Below are 25,384 nucleotides of genomic sequence, written 5' to 3'. Positions count from 1 at the left end.
CTACATGTGGACTACGCTGGACCCTTCCTAGGGAAAATGTTCCTTGTGCTGATTGATTCTCATTCAGAGTGGATGGATGTTTACCCCATGAACACGTCAACATCGCACTCTACGATGGATAAGTTGAGACAAAGCTTCAGTGTCATGGGATTGCCTCAAATGTTGGTTAGTGACAATGCTACTTGGTTAGTGACAATGCTACTGAATGGAATTCAGCAAGTAACGTCGGCCCCTTTTCACCCGTCTTCAAACGGATTAGCAGAACGTGCGGTTCAGACCTTGTAGGAGGGGGATGAGGAAGATGCAAGGGGACAGCATTGAAACAAAGGTTTACTGAGTCTTGTTTAGCTACAGGATCCCTCAAGCTACAACTAGGTTGTCACCTCCAGAAATGCTGATGTCAAGGAGGTTAAGGTCAACCTTGGATCTCATCAGGCCAGACCTGAAAGTGAAAATACAACAAAAGCAATGGATTCAAAAACGGAATCATGACAACCGAGCCAAACTCAGAAGTTTCTCCCTTGGAGACGATGTCTACACAAGAAACAATGCGTTTGGTCCTAAATGGATTCCAGCTACAATTGAGGATTTCTCAGGACCAGTATCCTATACTGTGATCGTCAGAAGTGGACAAAGACAAAGGAGACGTGGATCAGATCCGAGCTCGAATTCCAGTTCCATCCATGGACATGGATCAATGCTTAAACGAGCAGGACAGGACATTGGAACGTTCCCCAGAGTTTCAGTTGGACAAACCACCTGAGACCAACAAGTCTCCACTTCCTGAGACCACCAGACACCTCCAAAGCATCGTTCTCCAGCACGAACTGCCGGGACAGGATTAACTAATATGGGAGCTATGGTGAGGCGGTGCTTGAGATCCCGGGAAACGCTCTGTCAGCAGCTGGGGACCTTCGTGAACGGAGGGTGGCGTCCATAAAACTCTCATCGGCCCCAGAGTTGATGACTACCCGGAGAGATTTTGACTGGTTCCCCTACAGCAGGATGGCATGGAGAGGGGTGCGAGTGAGTAAGTGGAGAGGGAAAGGTCTCTGTATGGCCCACCAGAGTACTCGCCCCTACCAGTGAGCCTGGACTTTTAGTGGACATGAGGACATGAAATGACCAGTAGTGCCGCAATACAGGAAACTCATGTTAAGCCTGCGTAAATGTTCGGCTGGAGACAACCTATCTCTGCCTAGTTGCATCAGCTCGGGAAGAGGTGAATCAGCAGACTTTGGAAACTCTGGGGATCTCAGGTAGCCTCAGATTTTCTCAGAAAAGGAGACGTCGGGAACTTCTCGGGATGCCTCGGAGGCGAGGTGGAATCAGACCACCTCTCCTTCCTACATTTCCGTAGCCACCCATCGATCCGGATGGTCAAGGTGATGTGCGAGTCGAGATCCGTCTGTAGTTCCCGGGCTGCTACCTCGTCCTTAAATTCCTCCGAAAATCCATGCAGGAACGTGTTGAACAGCGATTCCGGGTTCTAGGCACTCTCAGCCGCCAATGTGCAGAAATCCACCACATAGTCTGTCACAATGCGGGAGTCTTGCCGAAGCTGGAGTAACTTCCATGCAGCCTCTCTCCCGGACAACGGAGAACCCAAAACCCTTTTTTTTTTTACCTCAGCCACGAACTCCTCCAGGCTGAAGTATATGGCAGACTGTTGTTCCCACACTGCCGTAGCCCAGGCGAGAGCCCTCCCGGATATCAGCATGATGAGGTATGCTATCTTCGAGCAGTCCAAGACAAGACGAACTGGCAACCGACAAACAAACACAGCTATAAATGCACTGGGGATAATTGGGAATATAAGTGACACCTGGAGGGGGTTGGAGACAAGCACAAAGACATGCAAAACAGATCAGGGTGTGACACTCATAGTGTACATATCACTCAAGATGTGTAAACTTCAATCCAAAAACCTCAAAGGACTGGTAATTCCCTCATTTTGACACATGACTCACAATGTGATTAATGTTTAAGAACAACAACACTACTGGTTAAAAAGTCAAACAAAACAATTTCAAAATAAACATTTTTACCAATATGGTTATAGGAAAATAGACTTAAGACAGCCTCCCCTTATTCAAGGGCAGCCCTCTCTTTCCCCCGTGGACCGAATCACAAATAAGGCTATGAACATATTCGTAATTATCAGCATTATATATGACCTTCAAATCAGTATTATATATGACCTTCAAATCAGTATTATATGTGACCTTCACATCAGTGTTATATATGACCTTTAAATCATCACCCAATGTCGCTCGGCTTTCCAGTGAGGGTGATCAAACCACACTAGAATGTCAGGTCAGAGGTCATACAAACCCTTCAAAGAAGTGTTTCTATAGTATACTAATTATCGAAAAATAGTCATACATTTCATATTCAGGGGTTCTCTCTCCCAGGACAATAGTTTCGGGAAACATTTTAAAAGGAGAGAAAATGTCTACCCCCATTCTCCTGGAAGAGATAGTATACATTTCTTAAGCAATCACTATGCTACATCTTAATCAGCAACCATATGTTTTAATTACAAACCAAACATGATAATGACAAGTCCACTGTCCTCTCTCCAATCATTAATCGTTTGTTTTAATCCACCACATTGTATCCTTTTATTTAGCATGTACTTCCCTTAGACCGGGCTACATTTATCTCGCCACCGAGTCTAACGATTCATTGGTCCCTCTTTTCCCCATGGATTTTCCAAAACCACTGCACTAAAACATTTTAAATGGTCATTTTAGGTTTGGTAACCCCAACTCTAATTTCTCATGACCCCTCCTCCCTTTCGTCCATTCTCTGAATCTATTTCAGAATAAGACTAAATATAATGTAAATCTATTTCATAAGAAGACATAAATGTATCACGAGATTAAAACCCTGCAAGCTTTTCTGAGTTTGCAAGTAGAGTTTGGATTTATAATTGTAAAAAAAAAATCTGACTCCATTGTCTTTAATTCTCGCAAGGATTATCCAACCCCAATATCAGATCCATTTCCTCCCATGTCAAATGATCCTGGTATCGTTACTGTCCAACGACATAGGTAATAGCTGTATCGCTTTAGATTGTGCTCCTTTCTGGTAATGTTATCATTTTAACCTGGTGCATTGATTTAGTAAAAATATAAACCTTTTGTTTAACAAATCTTTCTCATCAGCATAATAGTCAAAACTAACTGCAATCCACTTTATTGACTTTATTGACATTTCCACTTAATGGAAACCGATTATCATTTTAAATGACATTTCATTCCTGCTCAAATTCACTGGTGTCACCTAAACTATAGAATTTAGTATTAATAATTAGAAATTGACAAAGCACATCTCCCATTCAACTTAGTCATATCTCTACACCAAACTAACCCACTTAATTTCTTACAACCCGCTTGAGTTCAGCCAGTCGCTGAAAAGCACATTTTTCCATTAAAATAACACCAAATTGATCAGAAATACAGTGTCGACATTGTTAACAATGTAAATTACTATTAGCTGGAAACGGTAGATTTTTTTATGGAATATCTACATCTGCGTACAGAGGCCCATTATCAGCAACTGGTTGACCAGTTTCAGAAGAAAGGTCTTTGTTTCTGGCCATTTTGAGCCTGTAATTGAACCCACAAATGCTGATGCTCAACTAGTCTAAAGAAGGACAGTTTTATTGCTTCTTTAATCAGAAAACAGCAGTTTAACAACATTTTAAGCTAACACAATGTGCCATTGTGTTAGCTACTCCAAGTTTATCATTTTAAAATGCTAATTGATCATTAGAAAACCCTTTTGCAATTATGTTAGCACAGCTGAAAACTGTTGATGTAGAACATGGCCAAGATGTTCAAATGTTCATAAATGACCAGCATGGTCGTATAATAATGAGGCAGAACAGTTGAAACTGGAGCAGCAGCACGGTCAGATGTACTGGGGACAGCAAGGAGTCATCATGTCAGGTAGTCCTGGGGCATGGTCCTAGGGCTCAGGTCAGTTGAAACTGGAGCAGCAGCAAGGCCAGGTGGACTGTGGACAGCAAGGAGTCATCATGTCAGGTAGTCCTGGGGCATGGTCCTAGGGCTCAGGTCCTCCGAGAGAGAGAAAGAAAGAGAGAAGGAGAGAATTAGAGAACGCACACTTAGATTCCCACAGGACACCGAATAGGACAGGAGAAGTACTCCAGATATAACAAACTGACCCTAGCCCCCCGACACAAACTACTGCAGCATAAATACTGGAGGCTGAGACAGGAGGGGTCAGGAGACACTGTGGCCCCATCCGAGGACACCCCCGGACAGGGCCAAACAGGAAGGATATAACCCCACCCACTTTGCCAAAGCACAGCCCCCACACCACTAGCGGGATATCTTCAACCACCAACTTACCATCCTGAGACAATGCTGAGTATAGCCCACAAAGATCTCCGCCATGGCACAACCCAAGGGGGGGCGCCAACCCAGACAGGATGACCACATCAGTGAATCAACCCACTCAGGTGATGCACCCCTTCCAGGGACGGCATGAGAGAGCTCCAGTAAGCCAGTGACTAAGCCCCTGTAATAGGGTTAGAGGCAGAGAATCCCAGTGGAAAGAGGGGAACCGGCCAGGCAGAGACCGCAAGGGCGGTTCGTTGCTCCAGGCCTTTCCGTTCACCTTCCCACTCCTGGGCCAGACTACACCCCTGTAATAGGGTTAGAGGCAGAGAATCCCAGTGGAAAGAGGGGAACCGGCCAGGCAGAGACCGCAAGGGCGGTTCGTTGCTCCAGGCCTTTCCGTTCACCTTCCCACTCCTGGGTCAGACTACACTCAATCATATGACCCACTGAAGAGAAGTCTTCAGTAAAGACTTAAAGGTTGAGACCGAGTTTGCGTCTCTGACATGGGTAGGCAGACCGTTCCATAAAAATGGAGCTCTATAGGAGAAAGAGAAAGCCCTGCCTCCAGCTGTTTGCTTAGAAATTCTAGGGACAATTAGGAGGCCTGCGTCTTGTGACCGTAGCGTACGTGTAGGTATGTACGGCAGGACCAAATCAGAGAGATAGATAGGAGCAAGCCCATGTAATGCTTTGTAGGTTAGCAGTAAAACCTTGAAATCAGCCCTTGCTTTGACAGGTGATGTGGTTTGGTGAGAAGAATGCCCACCTCCCCACTGGTGTGGTTACTACCTCTGAGGGTTTAGAGCTTGAGGTAGTCACCTCATACAAGTACTTGTGAGTATGGCTAGACGGTACACTGTCCTTCTCTCAGAACATATCGAAGGTTAAATCTAGACTTGGTTTCCTCTATCGTAATCACTACTCTTTCACCACAGCCTCCACAGCCTCCACATACAACACCCATTCTGCCTGTCACATTCTGTTAAACGTCCCCAAAGCACACACATCCCTGGGTCGCTCTTCTTTTCAGTTCAGTTCAGGTCCCGTTTGAGTGTTTTTTGCAGCTCGTTCAGTCGCTAGCCTCTGCCTGCTATCTGAAGACTGCACAGAAACAATGGGAAGAGAGGATTAGATAGAGATACATTATACAAAGCATGAGGGACAAGGAAGGTAAATCGTAAATACTACATGAAAATAGCAGTTGGATGGTTGTGTTGAGCCCTTGCTGAGTGTATCGTGTCGGGTTGTGTGAGAGCAGTCAGGGCCTCCTGTGGACACAGTCCTGTGGACACAAACATGTTCATCAGACAAAGTTGTCATATCTGTCAAAAATACTTACCAGTAAAAAGATATTGAGTACAATAACTTTTCATGGCTCCATAAAACATGCGTGTAAAAAAAGGCTGTCCTGCTCCTCCTCTCTTACCTAACTTTCCCTCACAATCTCCTTAGTTTCCTTTAGTCCCTTAGTTGGCTGCTCATGCATTTTACATATTTATCATAGTAACTATTCTATACATATTGGCACAGAACTTATCAACATTAAATAGACACTTGTTAACTATAAATTTCACAATTCCAGAGCTAACAATGCACAAACAGTCTATTTTCGGACAATGTATCAGCTTATTTTACCAGCATTTTACCGCTTAGATCCAAGAACAATAGACTTGCATTTTGTTTTAACTTTATCAAACAAATCGGCTGTACGCTACAATGGATAGCCTACTGTCAATAAATTACATCGACAACGTGACATATAGATAAGTTAATTCCGAAACACAATCCAGTTAATGCATTTATAGAAAGTCGTTGCATTCATGCATTGTTAATTCTAGCTAACGTTACCTCTAGCTACTGTAGCTAAATTCGCTCCAGCCTGTGCTGGCTGTGGACTGAGGTAAAGTAGGTTTTATATCAGACATTAACAGACATTCTCTGTGAAATCACTTGTTCTCAATAACTTTTTGCATTGAAACTACAAAACAAGTTCTAATTATTCTAAAAAGGCCTGTCTTACTTTTACAACCTTTGATTTGCATAAAAAGTAAAGTGTTGATTTGATATAAATAGTAAAATCATATGAAAATGCATTTAAATCTCTTGTTCGCAATAACGTTTGCAATGATTGTCATAGAAACATCAAAACAGGTGCTAATTATCCTACAAAGGCCTGTCCTACTTTTACAACCTTTGATTTTCATAAGTTAGGCTTTGATTTGGTATAAATAATTAAATTATATAAAAATGCATTTACTTCTCTTAATCGCAATCATTTTTTATATTGATTGTCATAGAATGTCATGCCCTGACCTGAGTATTCTTTGTTTTCTTTATTGTTTTGGTTAGGTCAGGGTGTGATATGGGTGATGTATGTGTTTTTTTTGTACTTTCTAGGGGTTTTGTAGGTTTATGGGGTTGTTTACCATATATGTCTATGGTTGCCTAGATTGGTTCTCAATTAGAGGCAGGTGTTTATCGTTGTCTCTGATTGGGAACCATATTTAGGCAGTCATCTTCTTTTGGTATTTCATGGGTTATTGTCTATGTTATGTTGCATGTTAGCACAGTGGTTCTATAGCGGCCACGGTCGTCTTATTAGTTTGTTTGTTTTGTTTCGTGTACTTCGTGGTTTCGTCAATCATTAAAGTATGCATTCACACAACGCTGCGCTTTGGTCTCCTCCATACGATGATCGTGACATAGAAACATGAAAACAAGTGCAAAATATTCAAAAAGCATCTGGGAAAGACACTAAAAGAGACAAATACTTTAATTGGAGAAACAGGAAGAAGTGACATCAAGAAGTGGACAACAGAATGCAGAGAATTTTTAAAACATTTCCTGATTAATCCTGTCATCACAACTTCTCTCTTATTTATATAGAAAAACTCTTTCTTAAGAAAACATCAACTTTCTGAGTTAGTAGTTTTAGTTCTGTAAACCATTTATCAACAGCATCTACTGAATCTCAATTGCTTAAACAGTAGGCCGCATTAAATCTGCATTAGGCTATACACTCGCATAGCTACTTTTCAAAGCTTTGTGGAAAGGGAAGATGACACCGGTGTGACTTTTGACAATGCACATCACAGTCCACAAAATGTATTTAGGTATACAGCTCAGGGATGGGGCTGTGGAAATTTAACCCCTCTCATATTAATGAACATCAACACTTAATTTTATAATCCACTAACAGAGCAGTTTCAAAATGTATTTTTCTATTATTTCAATAAACCACTAATTCAAGCTGAACTGGAAGAAGTGGCTGCAGCTATGGTCCTGTTGTGTCTACAACCGTCTCCAGAATCCCAGTGAAGAATCTGGTATCTGATAACAAGGTCCTACAAAGGGTAGTGCAAACTTCCTGCCATCCAGGACCTCTATACAAGGTGGTTTCAGAGGAAGGCCCTAAAAATGGTCAAGACTGTAGCCACCCAAATCATAGACTGTTCTCTCTGCTACTGTACGGCAAACGGTACCAGAGCACTAAAGTCTTGGTACTGGTACCCGTGTGTATATAGCCAAGTTATCATTGCTCATTGTGTATTCATTCCTTGTGTTTTCTGTTATTATTTTTGTTTGTTTTCTGTATTCTACATTGTTGGGAAGGGCCTGTATATAAGCATTTCAATGTTAGTTTACATCTGTTGTTTATGATCATATGAAATTGTATTTCGAGCCTATCCATATGTAACATAATACACTATATGTATGTGGACACTCATTTCAAATGAGTGCATTCGGCTATTTTTCTTACTTTTTTTTTTTTTTTTCACCTTTATTTAACCAGTTAGGCAAGTTGACAACAAGTTCTCATTTACAATTACGAGCTGGCCAAGATAAAGCAAAGCAGTTCGACACATACAACAACACAGAGTTACACATGGAGTAAAACAAACATACAGTCAATAATACAGTAGAAAAATAAGTCTATATACAATGTGAGCAAGTGAGTGCCATAAAAAAAAAAATCACCATAAGGCAGAAAAGGCTATGGTGGCGAAGTATATACAATATAGCAGGTAAAACACTGGAATGGTCGATTTGCAGTGGAAGGATGTGCAATAATGGGTTGCAAAGGAGCAAAATAAATAAATACAGTAGGGAAAGAGGTAGTTGTTTGGGCTAAATTATAGATGGGCTATGTACAGGTGCAGTAATCTGTGAGGATGGCACTGTGATGGCACTGTGATAGACTGCATCCAAGTTATTGAGTAGGGTATTGGAGGCTATTTTGTAAATGACATCGCCAAATTCGGGGATCGGTAGGATGGTCACTTTGGCAGCATGAGTGAAGGATACTTTGTTGCGAAATAGGAAGCCAATTCTAGATTTAACTTTGGATTGGAGATGTTTGAGTCTGGAAGGAGAGTTTACAGCCTAACCAGACACCTAGGTATTTGTAGTTGTCCACATATTCTAAGTCAGAAAAGTGATGTTAGACAGGTGGGCAGGTGCAGGCAGCGATCAGTTGAAGAGCATGCATTTAGTTTTACTTGTATTTAAGAGCAATTGGAGGCCACGGAAGGAGAGTTGTATGGCATTGAAGCTCGCCTGGAGGGTTGTTAACACAGTATTTCAGCCACATCCATTGCTGACAGGTGTATAAAATCACCACACAGCCATGCGATCTCTATAGACAAACATTGGCAGTAGAATGGCCTTACTGAAGAGCTCAGTGACTTTCAACATGGCACCGTCATAGGATGCCACCTTTCATTCGCTCAGCCGCGAAGTGGTAGGCCACACAAGCTCACAGAACGGGCCACCGTCTGTCCTTGGTTACAACACTCATTACCGTGTTCAAAACTGCCTCTGGAAGAACTGTTCATCGAGAGGTTCATGAAATGGGTTTCTATGGCCAAGCAGCCACACACAAGCCTAAAATCCCCATGCTCTATGCCAAGCGTTGGCTGGAATGGTGTGAAACTTGCAACTATTGGACTCGGGAGCAGTGGAAACGCATTCTCTGGATTAATGAATCCAGTGGCATTCAGTGTCGTTTAAGATGAGGGAGGACAAAAAAATTATGAGCATGGACCACAGCATATTGGTCCGTACAATTGCCCTTATTTTATCGCCCCAAAAACATAATACTTCCAGATCAACTGTAATGTCAATACCATTGTAAAGCACAATTTCTCCCCTTTCAAACAGAATCAATTACATGACCTAAACGCTGCCCATTTCTGTATAATTCAAGAAGACAATGAGCCCCGTCGGGTCTTTTTAAAAATGGCGGGTGGGGAAGCGAAACTAATGCGTGATAGTGAGAAGGAGAGATGTTGTGTGGGAAAATGGCTTTTTTTCACTCGATCTGTCCAACTTATCACCTTATCGCCTCTAAAATGTAAATAAAACACAATAAAGAGTTTATATAACGTGTCATTACATACCTATTTGAAGGTTTGTGTCGCATTTGAATCGGGTTTTTAGGGCAGTGCTAAAAGTGATCTTAGAAGCTAACCTCTTGAAACTAGGGGGCACTATTTTTAATTTTGGAAAAATAACGTTCCCAAAGTAAACCCACTATTTCTCAGGACCAGATGCAAGAATATGCATATAATTAGGATAGAAAACAGTCTAAAGTTTTCAAAACTGTAAAAATATTGTCTGTGAGTATAACAGAACTGATATTGCATGCGAAATCCTGAGAAATCCAATCAGGAAGTGACTCTTATTTTGAAACCCCTGTCTTTCTATGCATCCCTATTGCCCATTGAAGGGGATATCAACCAGATATCCCCTTCAATGATATCCCCTTCAAAAGCCAATTGTCCTGGTTGATATATTATCGAATAGATGTTTTAAAAACACCTTGAGGATTGATTATAAAAACGTTTGCCATGTTTCTGTCGATATTATGGACGTAATTTGGACATTTATTCGACGTTGTCGTGACCGCTATTTCCGGTGGATTTCTGAACATAACGTGACCAACAAAAGGAGGTATTGGGGGCGATGACATCAAAGTTGGGCCAACTTTTATGATGACAAGAGAGAGTTTGGGAGAATTAGTGCCCTGAGAGTTCTGCTTTACATACAGACATAATTTAAATGGTTTTAGAAGCTTTAGAGTGTTTTCTATTCAATAATAATTTTTATATGCATATATTAGCAATTTTTGACAGATTTTTTTTCTGTTTACTATGGGCACGCAATTCCTCCAAAGGGGGCAGTAAGCCCTATCTTTAACAGGTTAATAAATAATCTTTATGGAACAAAAGGAACATTTGCTGTCTAACTGGGAGTCTCGTCAGTGAAAACATCTGAAGATCATCAAAGGTAAATGGTTAATTTGATTGCTTTTCTGATTTTCGTGACCAAGCTTCCTGCTGCTAGCTGGACATAATGCTATGCTAGGCTATCAATAAACTTACACAAACGCTTGTCTTGCTTTGGCTGTAAAGCATAATTTCAAAATCTGAGATGACAGGGTGATTAACAAAAGGCTAAGCTGTGTTTCACTATATTTCACTTGTGATTTCATGAATATGGATATTTTCTAGTAATATGCTAATTAGTGTAGTTGATGACAATTCTCCCGGATCCGGGATGGGTAGTTCCAAGAGTTAACAGCGGCTTTGAGAATGATGATCGCATGCAATGATGACGCAAAAAATGACTAGGTTATCCCCCCCCTTACCCCCGTCACTTTCCATTTTTTGTTTTTAAAGGATGAGATTGTAAGACAGAAATAGTTGCTTTATGCGTGCTGTACGTTATGTCATGACACGTCACGATGTAATGGAGGGCCGTTTTTTTTACTTTTCTCCAATACTATAGAGCCATTACCATGTTGATCAAAGCTTAAATTGAAACTTAGTTCACACCCCCGATTTTGATGTCAACACAGTCCCATTAGTTCTTTGTAGCCTCGTTTGAATGTTGCGGTTGTGCACATTTGTACGCAATGGGGTGAGTTTACGTTACCCATCATAAGGTTGCTTCAACCTAGCCTATGAATGAAAGTTTACAATCTAGGTGCACACAGATCGAGAGACAAATTTGAGGTGACAGACAGTGACATTCAATACCGCTTGCCCGCATCTAGCCGATATAGGGTGTAGTCATTAGTCCAACACTTTTACATGAAAGCATCTATTGGACAAATTCAGGTATGTTTAACCCCGTTTTGTTCCGTTCTCTTCTGTTTTAGGAAAAGTTTTTCAACAGAATCGGCGGAATGAATACACCCCGATCACGAGTTCTCTCTCATAACAGCCACGTTGTATTCCTTCTCTTCCCTTCGGACTTCAATGTACCACACATCGGCTGTATGTGACCAGGCGAAAAAAAACTTTACAAGCCAAACCTCTACAAACAGCCTACATCATTGTCACCATATTAGCTACAGTAACGGCATAGTCAGCATGGCTAATGGAACTAACGCGTTAGTAAACCGGCTACAATCATGCAGTAACGTTAGTGTACAGTCAGTAAACAGTTACACCTGCAGGCCCCGGTGGCAATACATTTGTAATAACAAAAGTTTACCTTGACTTGGAAGAGTTTCATTGTTGTGTTGGAAAGTCATAGCCAGCTAGCTAACATAGCATCCCTCTATTTGAGCATTGTGTAGGCTAAACAAGCTAGCTGCATTTGCTAGCTAAGTATGTGAAACTGAAAGTGAACAAAAATAATCTCTTGCTCTTTCTCTCTTGCTTCTCCTTCATTTTGGAAGAAAATAATTTTGTTAAACTGTTCAACTATTGTCTTTCTCTTTGAGTCAACTACTCACCACATTTTATACACTGCAGTGCTACCTATCTGTAGTTTATACTTTCAGTACTAGATTCATTCTCTAATCCTTTGATTGGGTGGACATGTCAGTACATGCTGCAAGAGCTCTGAGAGGTTGGAGGACTTCCCCCATAATTACTATGTAAGTCTATGGAAGGGTGTGAGAACCATGAGCCTCCTAGGTTTTGTATTGAAGTCAATGTACATGGAGGATGGAAGCTAGCTGTCCTCCGGCTACACCATGGTGCTACCCTACAGAGTGCTGTTAAGGCTACTGTAGACCTTTACAAAATAGTGTGTTTTAATCAGTTATTTGATGACGTGAATATATTTAGTATAGTTTTATCTTAACAGGATAACTTTTTTAATGTTTTACAATTGTATTTTTGTGAAATTCACTGAGGAGGATGGTCCTCTGCTTCCGCCTCTAAGGAGCCTCCACTGGATGAGTCACACTTCACCATCTGGCAGTCCAGATGTTTTTCATGGTTCAGGCAAGGCCACTTAGTTCCAGTGAAGGGAAATCTTAACGCTACAGCAGACAATGACATTCTAGACGATTCTATGCTTTCAACTTTGTAGCAACAGTTTGGAGAAGTTCCTTCACTGTTTCAGCATGACAATGCCCCAGTGCACAAAGCAAGGTCCATACAGAAATGGTTTGTCGAGATCTGTGTGGAAGAACTTGACTGGCCTGCACAGAGCCCTGACCTCAACCCCATCGAACACCTTTGGGATGAATTGGTACCCCGACTGCGAGACAGATCTAATCACCCAACATCAGTGCCCGACCTCACTAGTGCTCTTGTGGATGAATGGAAGCAAGTCCCAGCAGCAATGTTCCGAGATCTAGTGGAAAGCAGGTGGCTGTTATAGCAGCAAACGGGGGACCAACTCCATATTAATGACAATCATTTTGGAATGAGATGTTCGACGAGCAGGTGTCCACATACTCCTGGTCACGTAGTGTATATTCTCGCCAATTTATTGCTACCTATGCGTGCAAGTATCACTTCTGCATTATCACATACTAACATGAGAGATGGAGGGAAAGGGGGATAGGAGGAGGGAGAAACAGAGAGGGAAATAGAGGGAGATGGAAAGATGAAAAGGGGGTCAGGAGTAAATAGTTAATAGAGTGATGAAAATGTGTTTAAGGCAGGGGTCAAATTGTTAAAAGTTAAGAAGTGGTATGCTATGTTCGGAGGGAGGGGAGGGCATAACGCATAGCGGAGAAAAGTGTTGCTTGAATGAATTGTCAGGAATATACACTACATGACCAAAAGTATGTGGACACCTGCTTGTCGAACATGGGCATCAATATGGAGTCCCCCCCCCCCTTTGCAGCTATAACAGCGTCCACTTGCTAACATTCAGCCACAAGAGCATTTGTGAGGTTTTTTATTTTACCAGGCACGTTGACTGAGAATACATTCTCATTTACAGCAACGACCCGGGGAATAGTTACAGGGGAGAGGAATGAGCCAATTTTAAACTGGGGATGATTAGGTGGCCATAAAGGCCAGATTGGGAATTTAGCCAGGGCACCAGGGTTAACACACCATGGGATGGGACCTTTAGTGACCACAGAGAGTCAGGACACCCATTTAATGCCCCATCCCAAAGACGGCACCCTACACAGGGCAATGTCCCCAGTCACTGCCCTGGGGCATTGGGATATTTTTTTTAGACCAGAGGAAAGAGTGCTTCCTACTGGTTCTCCAATACTACTTCCAGCAGCATCTGGTCTCACATCCAGGGACTGACCAGGACCAACCCTGCTTGGTTTCAGAAGCAAGCCAGCAGTGGGATGCTGAGTGGTATACTGCTGGCTAGGTCGGGCACTGATGTTGGGCCATTAGATCTGGCTCACAGTCAGTATTCCAATTCATCCCAAAGGTGTTCGATGGGGTTGAGGTCAGGGCTCTGTGCAGGCCAGTCAAGTTCTTCCACACAGATCTCGACAAACCATTTCTGTATGGACCTTGCTTTGTGCACTGGGGCATTGTCATGCTGAAACAGTGAAGGAACTTCTCCAAACTGTTGCCTCAAAGTTAGAAGCACATAATGGTGTAGAATGTCATTGTCTGAGGTAGCGTTAAGATTTCCCTTCTCTGGAACTGAGGAGCCTAAACCATGAAAAACAGCCCCAGACCATTATTCCTCCTCCACCAAACTTTCAGTTGGCACTTTGCATTGTGGCAGGTAGTGTTCTCCTGTCATCTGCCAAACTCAGATTTGTCCGTCGGACTGCCAGATGATAAAGTTTGATTTATCACTCCAGAGAACGCGTCTCCAGTGCTCCAGAATCCAATGCCGGCAAGCTTTACACTACTCCAGCCGATGCTTGGCATTGTGCATGGTGATCTTAGGTTTGTGTGCGGCTGCTCGGCCATGGAAACCCATTTCATATAGCTCCCGACGAACATTTGTGCTTACGTTGCTTCCAGACGCAGTTTGGAACTCAGTGGTGAGTGTTGCAACCGATGACAGACAATTTTTACATGCTACGTGCTACGGCACCCAACGGTCCCGTTCTATGAGCCCTCTTATTGCCTACCACTTCGCAGCTATCGTTGTTGCTCCTAGAATTTTCCACTTTTCCACAATAACAGCACATATAGTTGACCGAGGCAGCTCTAGCAGGGAAGAAATTTGAAGAACTGACTTGTTGAAAATGTGACATCGTATTATGGTGCCACGTTGAGTCACTAAGCTCTTCAGTAAGGCCATTCTAGTGCCAATGTTTGTCTATGAGGTTGCATGGCAGTGTGCCCGACCTTATACACCTGTCAGCAACAGATGTGGCTGAAATAGCCAAATTCACTCATTTGAAGGGGTATCCACATACTTTTGTATATATAGTGTCTATTCCAATAGCGAATATTAGATACGTTGTTGACCTCAGGCTATTTTTATCACTCTCATGACTATTGCCTCCCCATCTCTCTCGTTTTTTTCTCTCCAGTTGGTACGTGATAATGCAGACCTGCGTTGTGAGCTTCCTAAGCTGGAGAAGCGTCTTCGGTCTACAGCTGAGAGAGTGCGGGCATTGGAAGGTGCACTGAAAGAGGCTAAGGAGGGGGCCATGAAGGACCGTAGACGCTATCAACAGGAAGTGGAGAGTATCAAAGATGTTATGAGGGCCAAGAACCCCCTCCGTAGGCAACATGCTGCCCAGATAGGTAATGATACACGCACACACACGCACAGGCATAAACATAAATGCATGAACACCACTCAGGTAGGTAACACACAGGTCTCTCACACACCCAAACACACACAGCTCAGATAGCTAACACACACACAATGATAGTAATAATGTTTTTTTTTTTTTTTACTAACACTAATTGGAGCAAACTAATGAACCTCTACTTCCAGATTATACATACTAAACTCAGCAAAAAAAGAAAAGGCCCTTTTTCAGGACGCTGTCTTTCAAAGATAATTCGTATAAATCCAAATAACTTCACAGATCTTCATTGAAAAGGATTTAAACACTGTTTCCCATGCTTGTTCAATTAACCATAAACAATTGGAACGGTCGTTAAGACAGTAACAGCTTACAGACGGTAGACAGCGCTACAGGGAGACAGGACGGATAGCTCATCGTCCTCACAGTGGCAGACCACGTGTAACAACACCTGCACAGGATCGGTACATCCGAACATCACCTGCGGGACAGGTACAGGATGACAACAACAACTGCCCGAGTTATATCAGGAATGCACAATCCCTCCATCAGTGCTCAGACTGTCCGCAATCGGCTGAGAGAGGCTGGACTTAGGGCTTGTAGGCCTGTTGTAAGGCAGGTCCTCACCAGACATCACCAGCAACAATGTTGCCTATGGGCACACTCACACCGTCGCTGGACCAGACAGGACTGGCAAAAAGTGCTCTTCACTGACGAGTCGCGGTTTTGTCTCACCGGGGGTGATAGTCGGATTCGCGTTTATCGTGGAAGGAATGAGCGTATCACCGAGCCCTGTACTCTGGAGCGGGATCGATTTGGAGTTGGAGGGTCCGTCATGGTCTGGGGCGGTGTGTCACAGCATCCTCGGACTGAGCTTGTTGTCATTGCAGGCAATCTCAATGCTGTGCATTACAGGGAAGACATCCTCCTCCCTCATGTGGAGTTCCTGCAGACTCATCGTGACATTACCCTCAGGCATGACAATGCCACCAGCCATACTGCTCGTTCTGTACGTGATTTCCAGCAAGACAGGAATGTCAGTGTTTTCCCATGGCCAGCGAAGAGCCCGGATCTCAATCCCATTGAGCATGTTTGGGACATGTTGGATCGGAGGGTGTGGGCTAGGACCGTTCCCACCAGAAATGTCCGGGAACTTGCAGGTGCCTTGGTAACATCTCTCAGCAAGAACTGGCAAATCTGGTGCAGTCCATGAGGAGGAGATGCTCTACAGTACTTAATGCAGCTGGTGGCCATACCAGATACTGATTGTTACTTTTGATTTTGACCCCCCCCTTTTGTTCAGGGACACATTATTCAATTTCTGTTAGTCACATGTCTGTGGAACTTGTTCAGTTTATTTCTCAGTTGTTGAATCTTGTTATGTTCATACAAATATTTACACATGTTACATTTGCTGAAAATGTACTCAGAGAGGACGCTTCTTTTTTTGCTGATTTTATATACAATTCTATTGGTTTCAATAATTTAGTATAATCATTTAAATTGAAAAATTCAAAGTTTTTAATCAGCCGTCGTGTTGCATATCTATTTATTAACCATGTGCCATGATGATGATAACTACGATGATGACAATGATGATTTTGATACCAACATTGCTTTGTTTTCTCTTCCCAGCCAAGCCTGTCCGTCCGGGCCAGTTCCCACTCTGCTCCCCCACCAACCCGTGGGTTCGCATTACTGAACAGCAACACTCCATCCATTTTAGTAACGCCATGTTCCAGATCCCCAGCCAGACAGCTAGCTATCACACCAGCCACCCTGCCGCTCCCCCAGCTACATCATCTAACTCCAACCCCACCCAGACCAACAATCACCACTCCAATGAGACCAGCCTCCATCAGACCAAGACGTGAGTACAAACATAGGAATGGAGCTCGCTGTGTATGAGCTTTATACAAAAGTGCAAACATGACACTGAAGTATAATTTTACATTATTGATTGTTGATTGAAATACTGATTGAAATACTGTACATTCATGACTAGGTGACTGATGGGTCTCTGTCTGTCCTGTAGGCTGCCAGCTGAGCCACCCAACACCACCACAGTGGACAACGGCACAGTAAAGGACACTACAGTGCAGAAGACTACAGTGGATAACCCAACAGTGGACAATGCCGCCACAGTAGATCATTCTCCAGTGAAGCACCCTACAGTGGATAACACTACAGTGAATAGTGCCGCAATGGATAACTCCCCAGTGAAGCACCCTACAGTGAAGGACACTACAGAAAAAGGCTCCACATTGAAGGACCCTACAGTCAACTCTACAGAAATGGTGGACGTTGACAGTGTCAACGGTAAGGTTAACAGCATTCAATGTTCCCCACTTCAACTCACTCCTCACTTGGTCTGCTCCATAGAAATACAGTAGATATAATTAGTGTAATTCTATTTCTATGGTCTGCACTCCTCGCTGTTCACTATACACTGGTCTGACTGCATCCTCACCCTGACACCTGCTTCATCTATCCACAGGGAACACTACAGATATCAATGACAACAGGTAAGACTGCCCACCACTGTCACAGACCTGGCTGCCGTTATGTATTGAATCCCCCTGCAGGCTTGTACTACACCACACTACTATGTGGCATGCTTGATTACAGGGTCGTTCCACAAAATTAGTGCCTTGTGTGTCCCTTTGATATTTTAAGTAAAGATTGTGCACAAATATTGAAACGCCTGTTATATTACATGAAGTGCATTTGAATAAAGACCACATAGACAAATCCATAAATCAAGCCTTGCTAAAATGCAAACATCAGCATTTTGAAATGTCCCTCTGTGCTCCCGGTTGGCACAGCGATCTAAGGCACTGCATCTCAGTGCAAGAGTTGTCACAACAGTCACTGGTTTGAATCCAGGCTCTATCACATCTGGCTGTGACTGGGAGTCCCGTAGGGCTGCACACAATTGGCCCAGCATCATCCGGGTTTGGCTGGGGTAGGCCGTCATTGTGAATAGGAATTTGTTGCAGTGAACGCTAAAATGTTAGCATGTGGAAACAGTGCCAGGGAAACTAAACCAAAGCATGGATTGCTGTCATACCTCGTCCATAGACTGTTTACAGGGTACGAAAACCTATATGTAATTTTGTAATTTGTGCCTCACTGCTATGCTGTGCTGCTGCTGGTTTCCTTCTGCTGCTGTGGCCTACCTTCCTGAGTGCCTCCCGCTTGCCCTGCCTGGTGTTGTATAGCATGTCTCTGAGTGTCCACTCTGCTGTTGCTGTTTCCAGGAATGATGTGCAGCACTGCGACAACCACAACCAGGAGAACCCAGCCAAACTGCACCACGTCATCCAGCCAGAACAGACTGCCAGCTAGTGACTCAGCTCGATAGGTAAGGAGGGGGAGGGAGAATATTAAATATTGAATGAGTATGTCATAACAGACAATCTAAGATGGCAGATTCACTGCCTTGTGTATTTCTGCCCTCTCTCTTTCTCCCTCTCTCTTTCTACCTCTCTCTCTGTTTCTCTCCGGGAGAGGGAGATAGAAAGTGAGAAGAAGATGGAGTGCACTGGACTGGACGTGCTTATGCTGATTTCCAAATGGCCAGAGAGCCCCTAATATACTATACTGGGTAGATGTAAGAATTATTGTTATTAGTATGGCTTCATCTTGCCTTCTAATTGGCTGGGTGGAAATAAGGAGTTGGACGATGGATGCGTCCTAAATGGAGAAGTAGTGCACTATATAGGGAATATGGTGCCATTTGGGATGCAGCTTAGGAGCTAATTTCAGCATTAGACTCCAGCTGAGTCTAGTGAAATTCAACTCCACAGTTCTTCCCACTCACAATAAAGACTATATTATCAGACGTAATCTAAGCCTGCAGTGCTTATTTGACTCACTGCCTTGTTTATTCTTCTCCTTCTCTCTCCCTCTCCAGGTGTCCGGTTCTGCCAAGACTTACCTCGTAAATTCGCATGCTGCGAATCAACGGCCCTCTGATCACCCCTCTATCCTCCTCCCCTCTTTCCCAGTAACACCAACTCTCTTCCTCCCTCTGTAGAACTCTCTGTAGCCCTCCACCTTTTCCCCTCTGCCTCTCCTGCTTGCTATCCGCCTGTCCACTCTCTTGAACCATTTGTCCAATACTTTGTAGGTGATATGAATATAACGTACTGTACTATGTGGGTATGGGGGTATGTATAGTAGGCCTACTGTATGGATTATGTATGCAAAGGAACCATGGCAGCATAGAAAACTCTGTAACTGAACCACTAGGCTTAGGTCCCAAATGGCACCCTATTCCCGTCGTGCTCTGGTCAAAGGTAGTGGACTATAAAGGAAGTAGGGTGCCATTCGACACACAACCTAGAATTGGCAGCTTCCTCTTCCTCTAAGCCCTTACTATTCCTCTGACCCTGTTGGAATGAATTGAAGCTGTACTAGCCAATGAGGATTGGAGCGTGATGGTGCAGTGTTCTGTGTGGCAATAGGGCACGCTCATCCTGCTCTTCTCCGTCTAGGAGGTACAGTACATTGTGAGGGTAAATGACGAGACATGATCATTTTAGGCTCTTTTGGCCTTTTCTGTACCTATATCAAAAATAAGAGTATATAAGCCTAATACCTCTATTCAACACCACGAGAATCGGTTGGAAAATAGATGTAACGGCATTCATAGGAAGAAGGTGAGGACAAAGGTGCCGGGGTGCGCGTTCAAATTATTTATTTGAAACTGAACACTAAATACAAAATAACAAAAGGTATAACCGAAACAGTTCTGACAGGTGATACGCACACTCAACAGGAAACAACTACCCACAAAACACAGGTGGGAAAAAGCTACCTAAGTATGGTTCTCAATCAGAGACAACAATAGACACCTGCCTCTGATTGAGAACCACACCCGGCCAAACACACAGAAATAGAAAAAAATAGAACACAAAACATAGAATGCCCACCCCAACTCACGCCCTGACCCAACCAAAATAGAGACATAAAAAGGATCTCTAAGGTCAGGGTGTGACAATAGACAACAACCACCTTGCAATTGGAGATTGATCGAAGTAATACACACACGCAGAGCACGGCAACGTCTTAATTTAAAAGTGAACATATTCATACATTACCATTTCTCACTCTATTCTATTCATGTATATAGAAGTATATACAATATCGATGTATATATGCACCCCATTAAGGTTGATTTTGTATTGGACTGTATAAGTGTTTTACACAGCTGACTGATGTCATAGTAATAATGATACTGTTTGCTAACTGAGCAGGTTAACATAGCAGACAGCTGTTTCTTTAACTTCCACAATATCATTAAGACAACAGATGACAACTGGCCGGTTGAGTAGTCAGGCCCAGAGCCATATATTTACTTATTTTGTAAATATGGCACTGGTCAGGCCGAGTGAGGTTGGAGACTTCTGAACAGTACTGTAGGTAGAGGGCAGATCAAGATTGTTGTGCTAGTGGCAGTGTTTTTTAAATGCCATAAGAAATAGAGCTTACAGCAGCATCATACTCAGAGTAAATAGCTGATGAATGTGGATGAGTTAGATCATAGGTCAAACACAAACTTCCTCCAGCAGGTTCATTGTTGTACTTGTTTGTGTGTATATTATCCTGTCTATAGAATAACAGCAATTACAGTCAGACGCAAGCATGTCTATCTATGCTGACGCTCCAACCAAGCCCTTCAAGGCTTGCTTTCAGAGTAATGCATGCTTTAATGTATGCTTACTAATGCAGTAACTCTTAAGGTTTTCATCAAATAGGTTATCTGCTATGATGCAAACTACTAAAAGTAAAAAATAAAAAGTCTGGTGAAAAAAAATGACAGGATTTAAAATAAAATAAAAATGTTGTGCTAATGTTGTGCTTCTCAATGCATCAATACAAGACTGAAAGAAGGGAGCTATATACTGTACAGTATATATATTCTATGAAGAAAGAAAGACAGAGATACTTGATACTTTGGAGCTGTAACATACTACTTTATCTACCTGGGTTGGAGGTTCTGTAGGTTCCATGGGGTTCCATAGGGTTCTCTAGGATTCTCTAGTGTTCTATAGAGTTCTAAGGTTCTATAGGGTTTTCTAGATTTCTGATGTACCTTCATCTCAACATGTTTGTTCTGCTGTGATGTGTCCAGTGGTCATCAATTACATTCACCAACACAGAATGGAAAATATAACTGGGTAAAAAATAACAGATTTAGTAATTGTGTAAGCAACTATTTTTATACTGTTCATTATTTCATTTTTTATTGTTATTATTGAATGTGATGTTATTTACTGGATATGTTTACTCTTGAGTTGCACATGGTTGTTCTTATGTTAATATATACTATTTATTCATTCATTGTTTATTGAATGCTAACTGATCAATCAGAATACATTTTGGTTGTAGACAGGGCTGGTACACAAAGCAGCATTCAAATTACTGGTTGTTTCTTTTTTGGAAAGATACACTGAGCCTTCAGAACAGTCACAATTCATCAGGGCATGAACTCTACAAGGTGTTGAAAGCATTCCACAGGGATGATGGCCCTTGTTTATGCCAATGCTTCCCACAGTTGTGCCAAATTGGCTGGACAATTCTTGATACACACGGGAAACTGTTGAATGTGAAAAACCCAGCAGCGTTGCAGTTCTTGACACAAGCTGGTGAGCCTGGCAACTACTACCATACCCCTTTCAAAGGCACTTCAATCTTTTGTCTTGCCCATTCACACTCTGAATGGCACACATACACAAACCATGTCTCATTTGTCTCAAGACCAAAAAATCCTTCTTTAGCCTGTCTCCTCTTCATCTACACTGATTGAAGTGGATTTAACAAGTGACATCATTAAGGGATCATAGCTTTTACCTGGATTCGCGTGGTCAGTCTGTCATGGAAAGAGGTGTTCTTAATGTTTTATATACCCAGTATATATAAAGTGATCGGTGCATTTCATCAACAGCATAAATACACCTATTTCAGTTTTGCATGTGAAAACAGAATCACCACTGCTGCGACTGTTGATTGCCAACTATTTAGATTAGAATGAGCAGCCAGCTCATGAGCAGCCAGCTCACGAGTGCATTGGTGACACAAGCACAGATACAACAAGTGAAAATGAATGATCTAAATGGGGATAGCTAGCATGTCAAGCATTAACTTGTGACATTGTGACATTAACACAGGTTAACTTCAGTAGACATGAAATTAGCAAGCTACCAGTACATAGCTTGCCCACTAGCTAGCATATGATGAATAGCAGGGGAAACAAAAAGCAATGTTGCGAATTAGGCACAGAGCCATATTTTATTGATCCTAACAGATACGCGAGAAGGTTATATCTAGTGTATCCCTCTGTCCTTTGATGGATGAACTTCTGGCTTATTGAGGGGGCAAATAGCCTAGTGGTTAGAGTGGTGGGCCAGTAACCAAAAGGTTGCTGGATTGATTCCCCGAGCTGACAAGGTAAAAATCTGTCATTCTGCCCCTGAACAGGGCAGTTAACCCACTGTTCCCTGGTAGGCTGTCATTGTAAATAAGAATTTGTTCTTAACTGACTTACCTAGTTTTATTTTTTATTTTTTTATTTCACCTTTATTTAACCAGGTAGGCTAGTTGAGAACAAGTTCTCATTTGCAACTGTGACCTGGCCAAGATAAAGCATAGCAGTGTGAACAGACAACACAGAGTTACACATGGAGTAAACCATTAACAAGTCAATAACACAGTAGAAAAAAAGGAGAGTATATATACATTGTGTGCAAAAGGCATGAGGAGGTAGGCGAATAATTACAATTTTGCAGATTAATAACACTGGAGTGATAAATGATCAGATGGTCATGTACAGGTAGAGATATTGGTGTGCAAAAGAGCAGAAAAGTAAATAAATAAAAACAGTATGGGGATGAGGTAGGTAAAAATGGGTGGGCTATTTACCGATAGATTATGTACAGCTGCAGCGATCGGTTAACTGCTCAGATAGCAGATGTTTGAAGTTGGTGAGGGAGATAAAAGTCTCCAACTTCGGCGATTTTTGCAATTCGTTCCAGTCACAGGCAGCAGAGAACTGGAACGAAAGGCGGCCAAATGAGGTGTTGGCTTTAGGGATGATCAGTGAGATACACCTGCTGGAGCGCGTGCTACGGATGGGTGTTGCCATCGTGACCAGTGAACTGAGATAAGGCGGAGCTTTACCTAGCATGGGCCAGTGGGTCTGGCGACGAATATGTAGCGAGGGCCAGCCGACTAGCGCATACAAGTCGCAGTGGTGGGTGGTATAAGGTGCTTTAGTGACAAAACGGATGGCACTGTGATAAACTGCATCCAGTTTGCTGAGTAGAGTGTTGGAAGCAATTTTGTAGATGACATCGCCGAAGTCGAGGATTGGTAGGATAGTCAGTTTTACTAGGGTAAGTTTGGCGGCGTGAGTGAAGGAGGCTTTGTTGCGGAATAGAAAGTTGATTCTTGATTTGATTTTCGATTGGAGATGTTTGATATGAGTCTGGAAGGAGAGTTTACAGTCTAGCCAGACACCTAGGTACTTATAGATGTCCACATATTCGAGGTCGGAACCATCCAGGGTGGTGATGCTGGTCAGGCGTGCGGGTGCAGGCAGCGAACGGTTAAAAAGCATGCATTTGGTTTTACTAGCGTTTAAGAGCAGTTGGAGGCCACGGAAGGAGTGTTGTATGGCATTGAAGCTTGTTTGGAGGTTAGATAGCACAGTGTCCAAGGACGGGCCGGAAGTATATAGAATGGTGTCATCTGCGTAAAGGTTAAATAAAAAAATTCTCCCAGGCTCCCAATGACTGTTATGATTATTTAAGTTCATTCAAATGTTCTCTTTAGTGCCATCTGTTTAGTACCTGAAAGAGCAGATGCCGAAGGCCTGAGCACCCATTCCAGTGCCCCAAGATGGTCCATTTACTTTTTGTTGTGAAATTCATGTGATGAAATCCTGCAATCTCATTGATGCAGTCTCCCTCATTAGCAAAACTGGCAATGCAATCCAAGCGCTGGGCGGCTGAACACAGCTGCTGCTTGCTGAGAGTTACCTAGTAGATAACTGAACAGCTTGTTTTTGAAACAGTAAAATTTACACATTGAACACACTTTATGGACATTTAAAACAATCCATGAATTATATAATTTATTTTGTTTACATTTCTTTAACAATTAAACTCCATAATAGACCGGCCGCCACTGGGCCCATGTGCAGTCAAAGGAGACTATGGAGGAGTACATCCATGTTTACTAGATAGCTACAGTAGTTGCCTTGATAACAAAACAAACAGACTTGCTAGTTTAGCTGACATTACAGTCCTCCAACAGACTTTTGCTTTCAAAAGCAGCTCAAACATAGAATGTGTAAGAAAGAACTTCATAATCATTCAATTAAATAGTGCATTATTGTAACAATGACGCTGGGAGTAAGGAAGTAGGTGCAGTTGGTGAGTTTAACAATAAAGGCCGTAGAGTGATTCAAAGGGTGCATTCGTAACTTTGCTCTGGCTATCTACACCGATTTCAGAGCACTCTCATCTGACTGTGCCAGAGTGCAGAATCACTGATGAATTTACGAATGATCAACACCTGTCAAAACACTCGGATCAACACTACTCCTCATCCAGAGTGTCCAGTGTGCGCTCTGGACGGCCCGAGTGTGAAGAGCGGGGCCGGTCCGGATGGCGAAGTTAGAAATCTCGGATGATGTTGGGATCTTGAATGTCGTCCACCGGAACCGAACACTGCTCTTCTGGACCGTACACCTCCCAGTCCACCAGGTACTGGAGCTGACCCCCACGACATTGGGAGGGATTTTACGGCATAGGTGGGGCTTCCCCTCGATGTCCAGGAGAGGCAGATGGGTGTCGTGGAGGAAGGCCTAAGCCAGGGGACGACTAACCACTGGCCTGAGGAGGGAAACATGAAAAAAGGGTGAGATCCAATAGATAGTGGGGAGCTGTAATCTATACGTCACCTCGTTGACCCTCCCGAGGACCTTGAACGGGCCTCACAAACCGAGGGCTCAGCTTCTTACAGGACAAGCGGAGTGGGGGGTTCCTGATGGAGAGGCAGGCAG

General features: G+C 42.9%; 1 protein-coding gene across 1 annotated transcript in view; it reads left to right on the top strand.

Annotated features, from left to right (window-relative positions):
• Positions 1-21,880, top strand: part of LOC109890791 (kinesin heavy chain) — a 138,063-nt gene extending 116,183 nt beyond the window's left edge. The window contains exons 25-30 of the mRNA XM_031824700.1: positions 15,088-15,304; positions 16,948-17,182; positions 17,348-17,631; positions 17,810-17,837; positions 18,573-18,676; positions 19,229-21,880. Coding sequence (XP_031680560.1) covers positions 15,088-15,304; positions 16,948-17,182; positions 17,348-17,631; positions 17,810-17,837; positions 18,573-18,660 — 852 coding nt within the window. The 3' untranslated portion in view covers positions 18,661-18,676; positions 19,229-21,880. The remainder of the gene's footprint in view (positions 1-15,087; positions 15,305-16,947; positions 17,183-17,347; positions 17,632-17,809; positions 17,838-18,572; positions 18,677-19,228) is intronic.
• Positions 21,881-25,384: the final 3,504 nt, after the last annotated feature.

Source organism: Oncorhynchus kisutch, linkage group LG5 (assembly GCF_002021735.2).
Source record: "Oncorhynchus kisutch isolate 150728-3 linkage group LG5, Okis_V2, whole genome shotgun sequence".
Classification (NCBI taxonomy): domain Eukaryota; kingdom Metazoa; phylum Chordata; class Actinopteri; order Salmoniformes; family Salmonidae; genus Oncorhynchus; species Oncorhynchus kisutch.
This window is presented reverse-complemented; position numbering and strand designations above follow the sequence as displayed.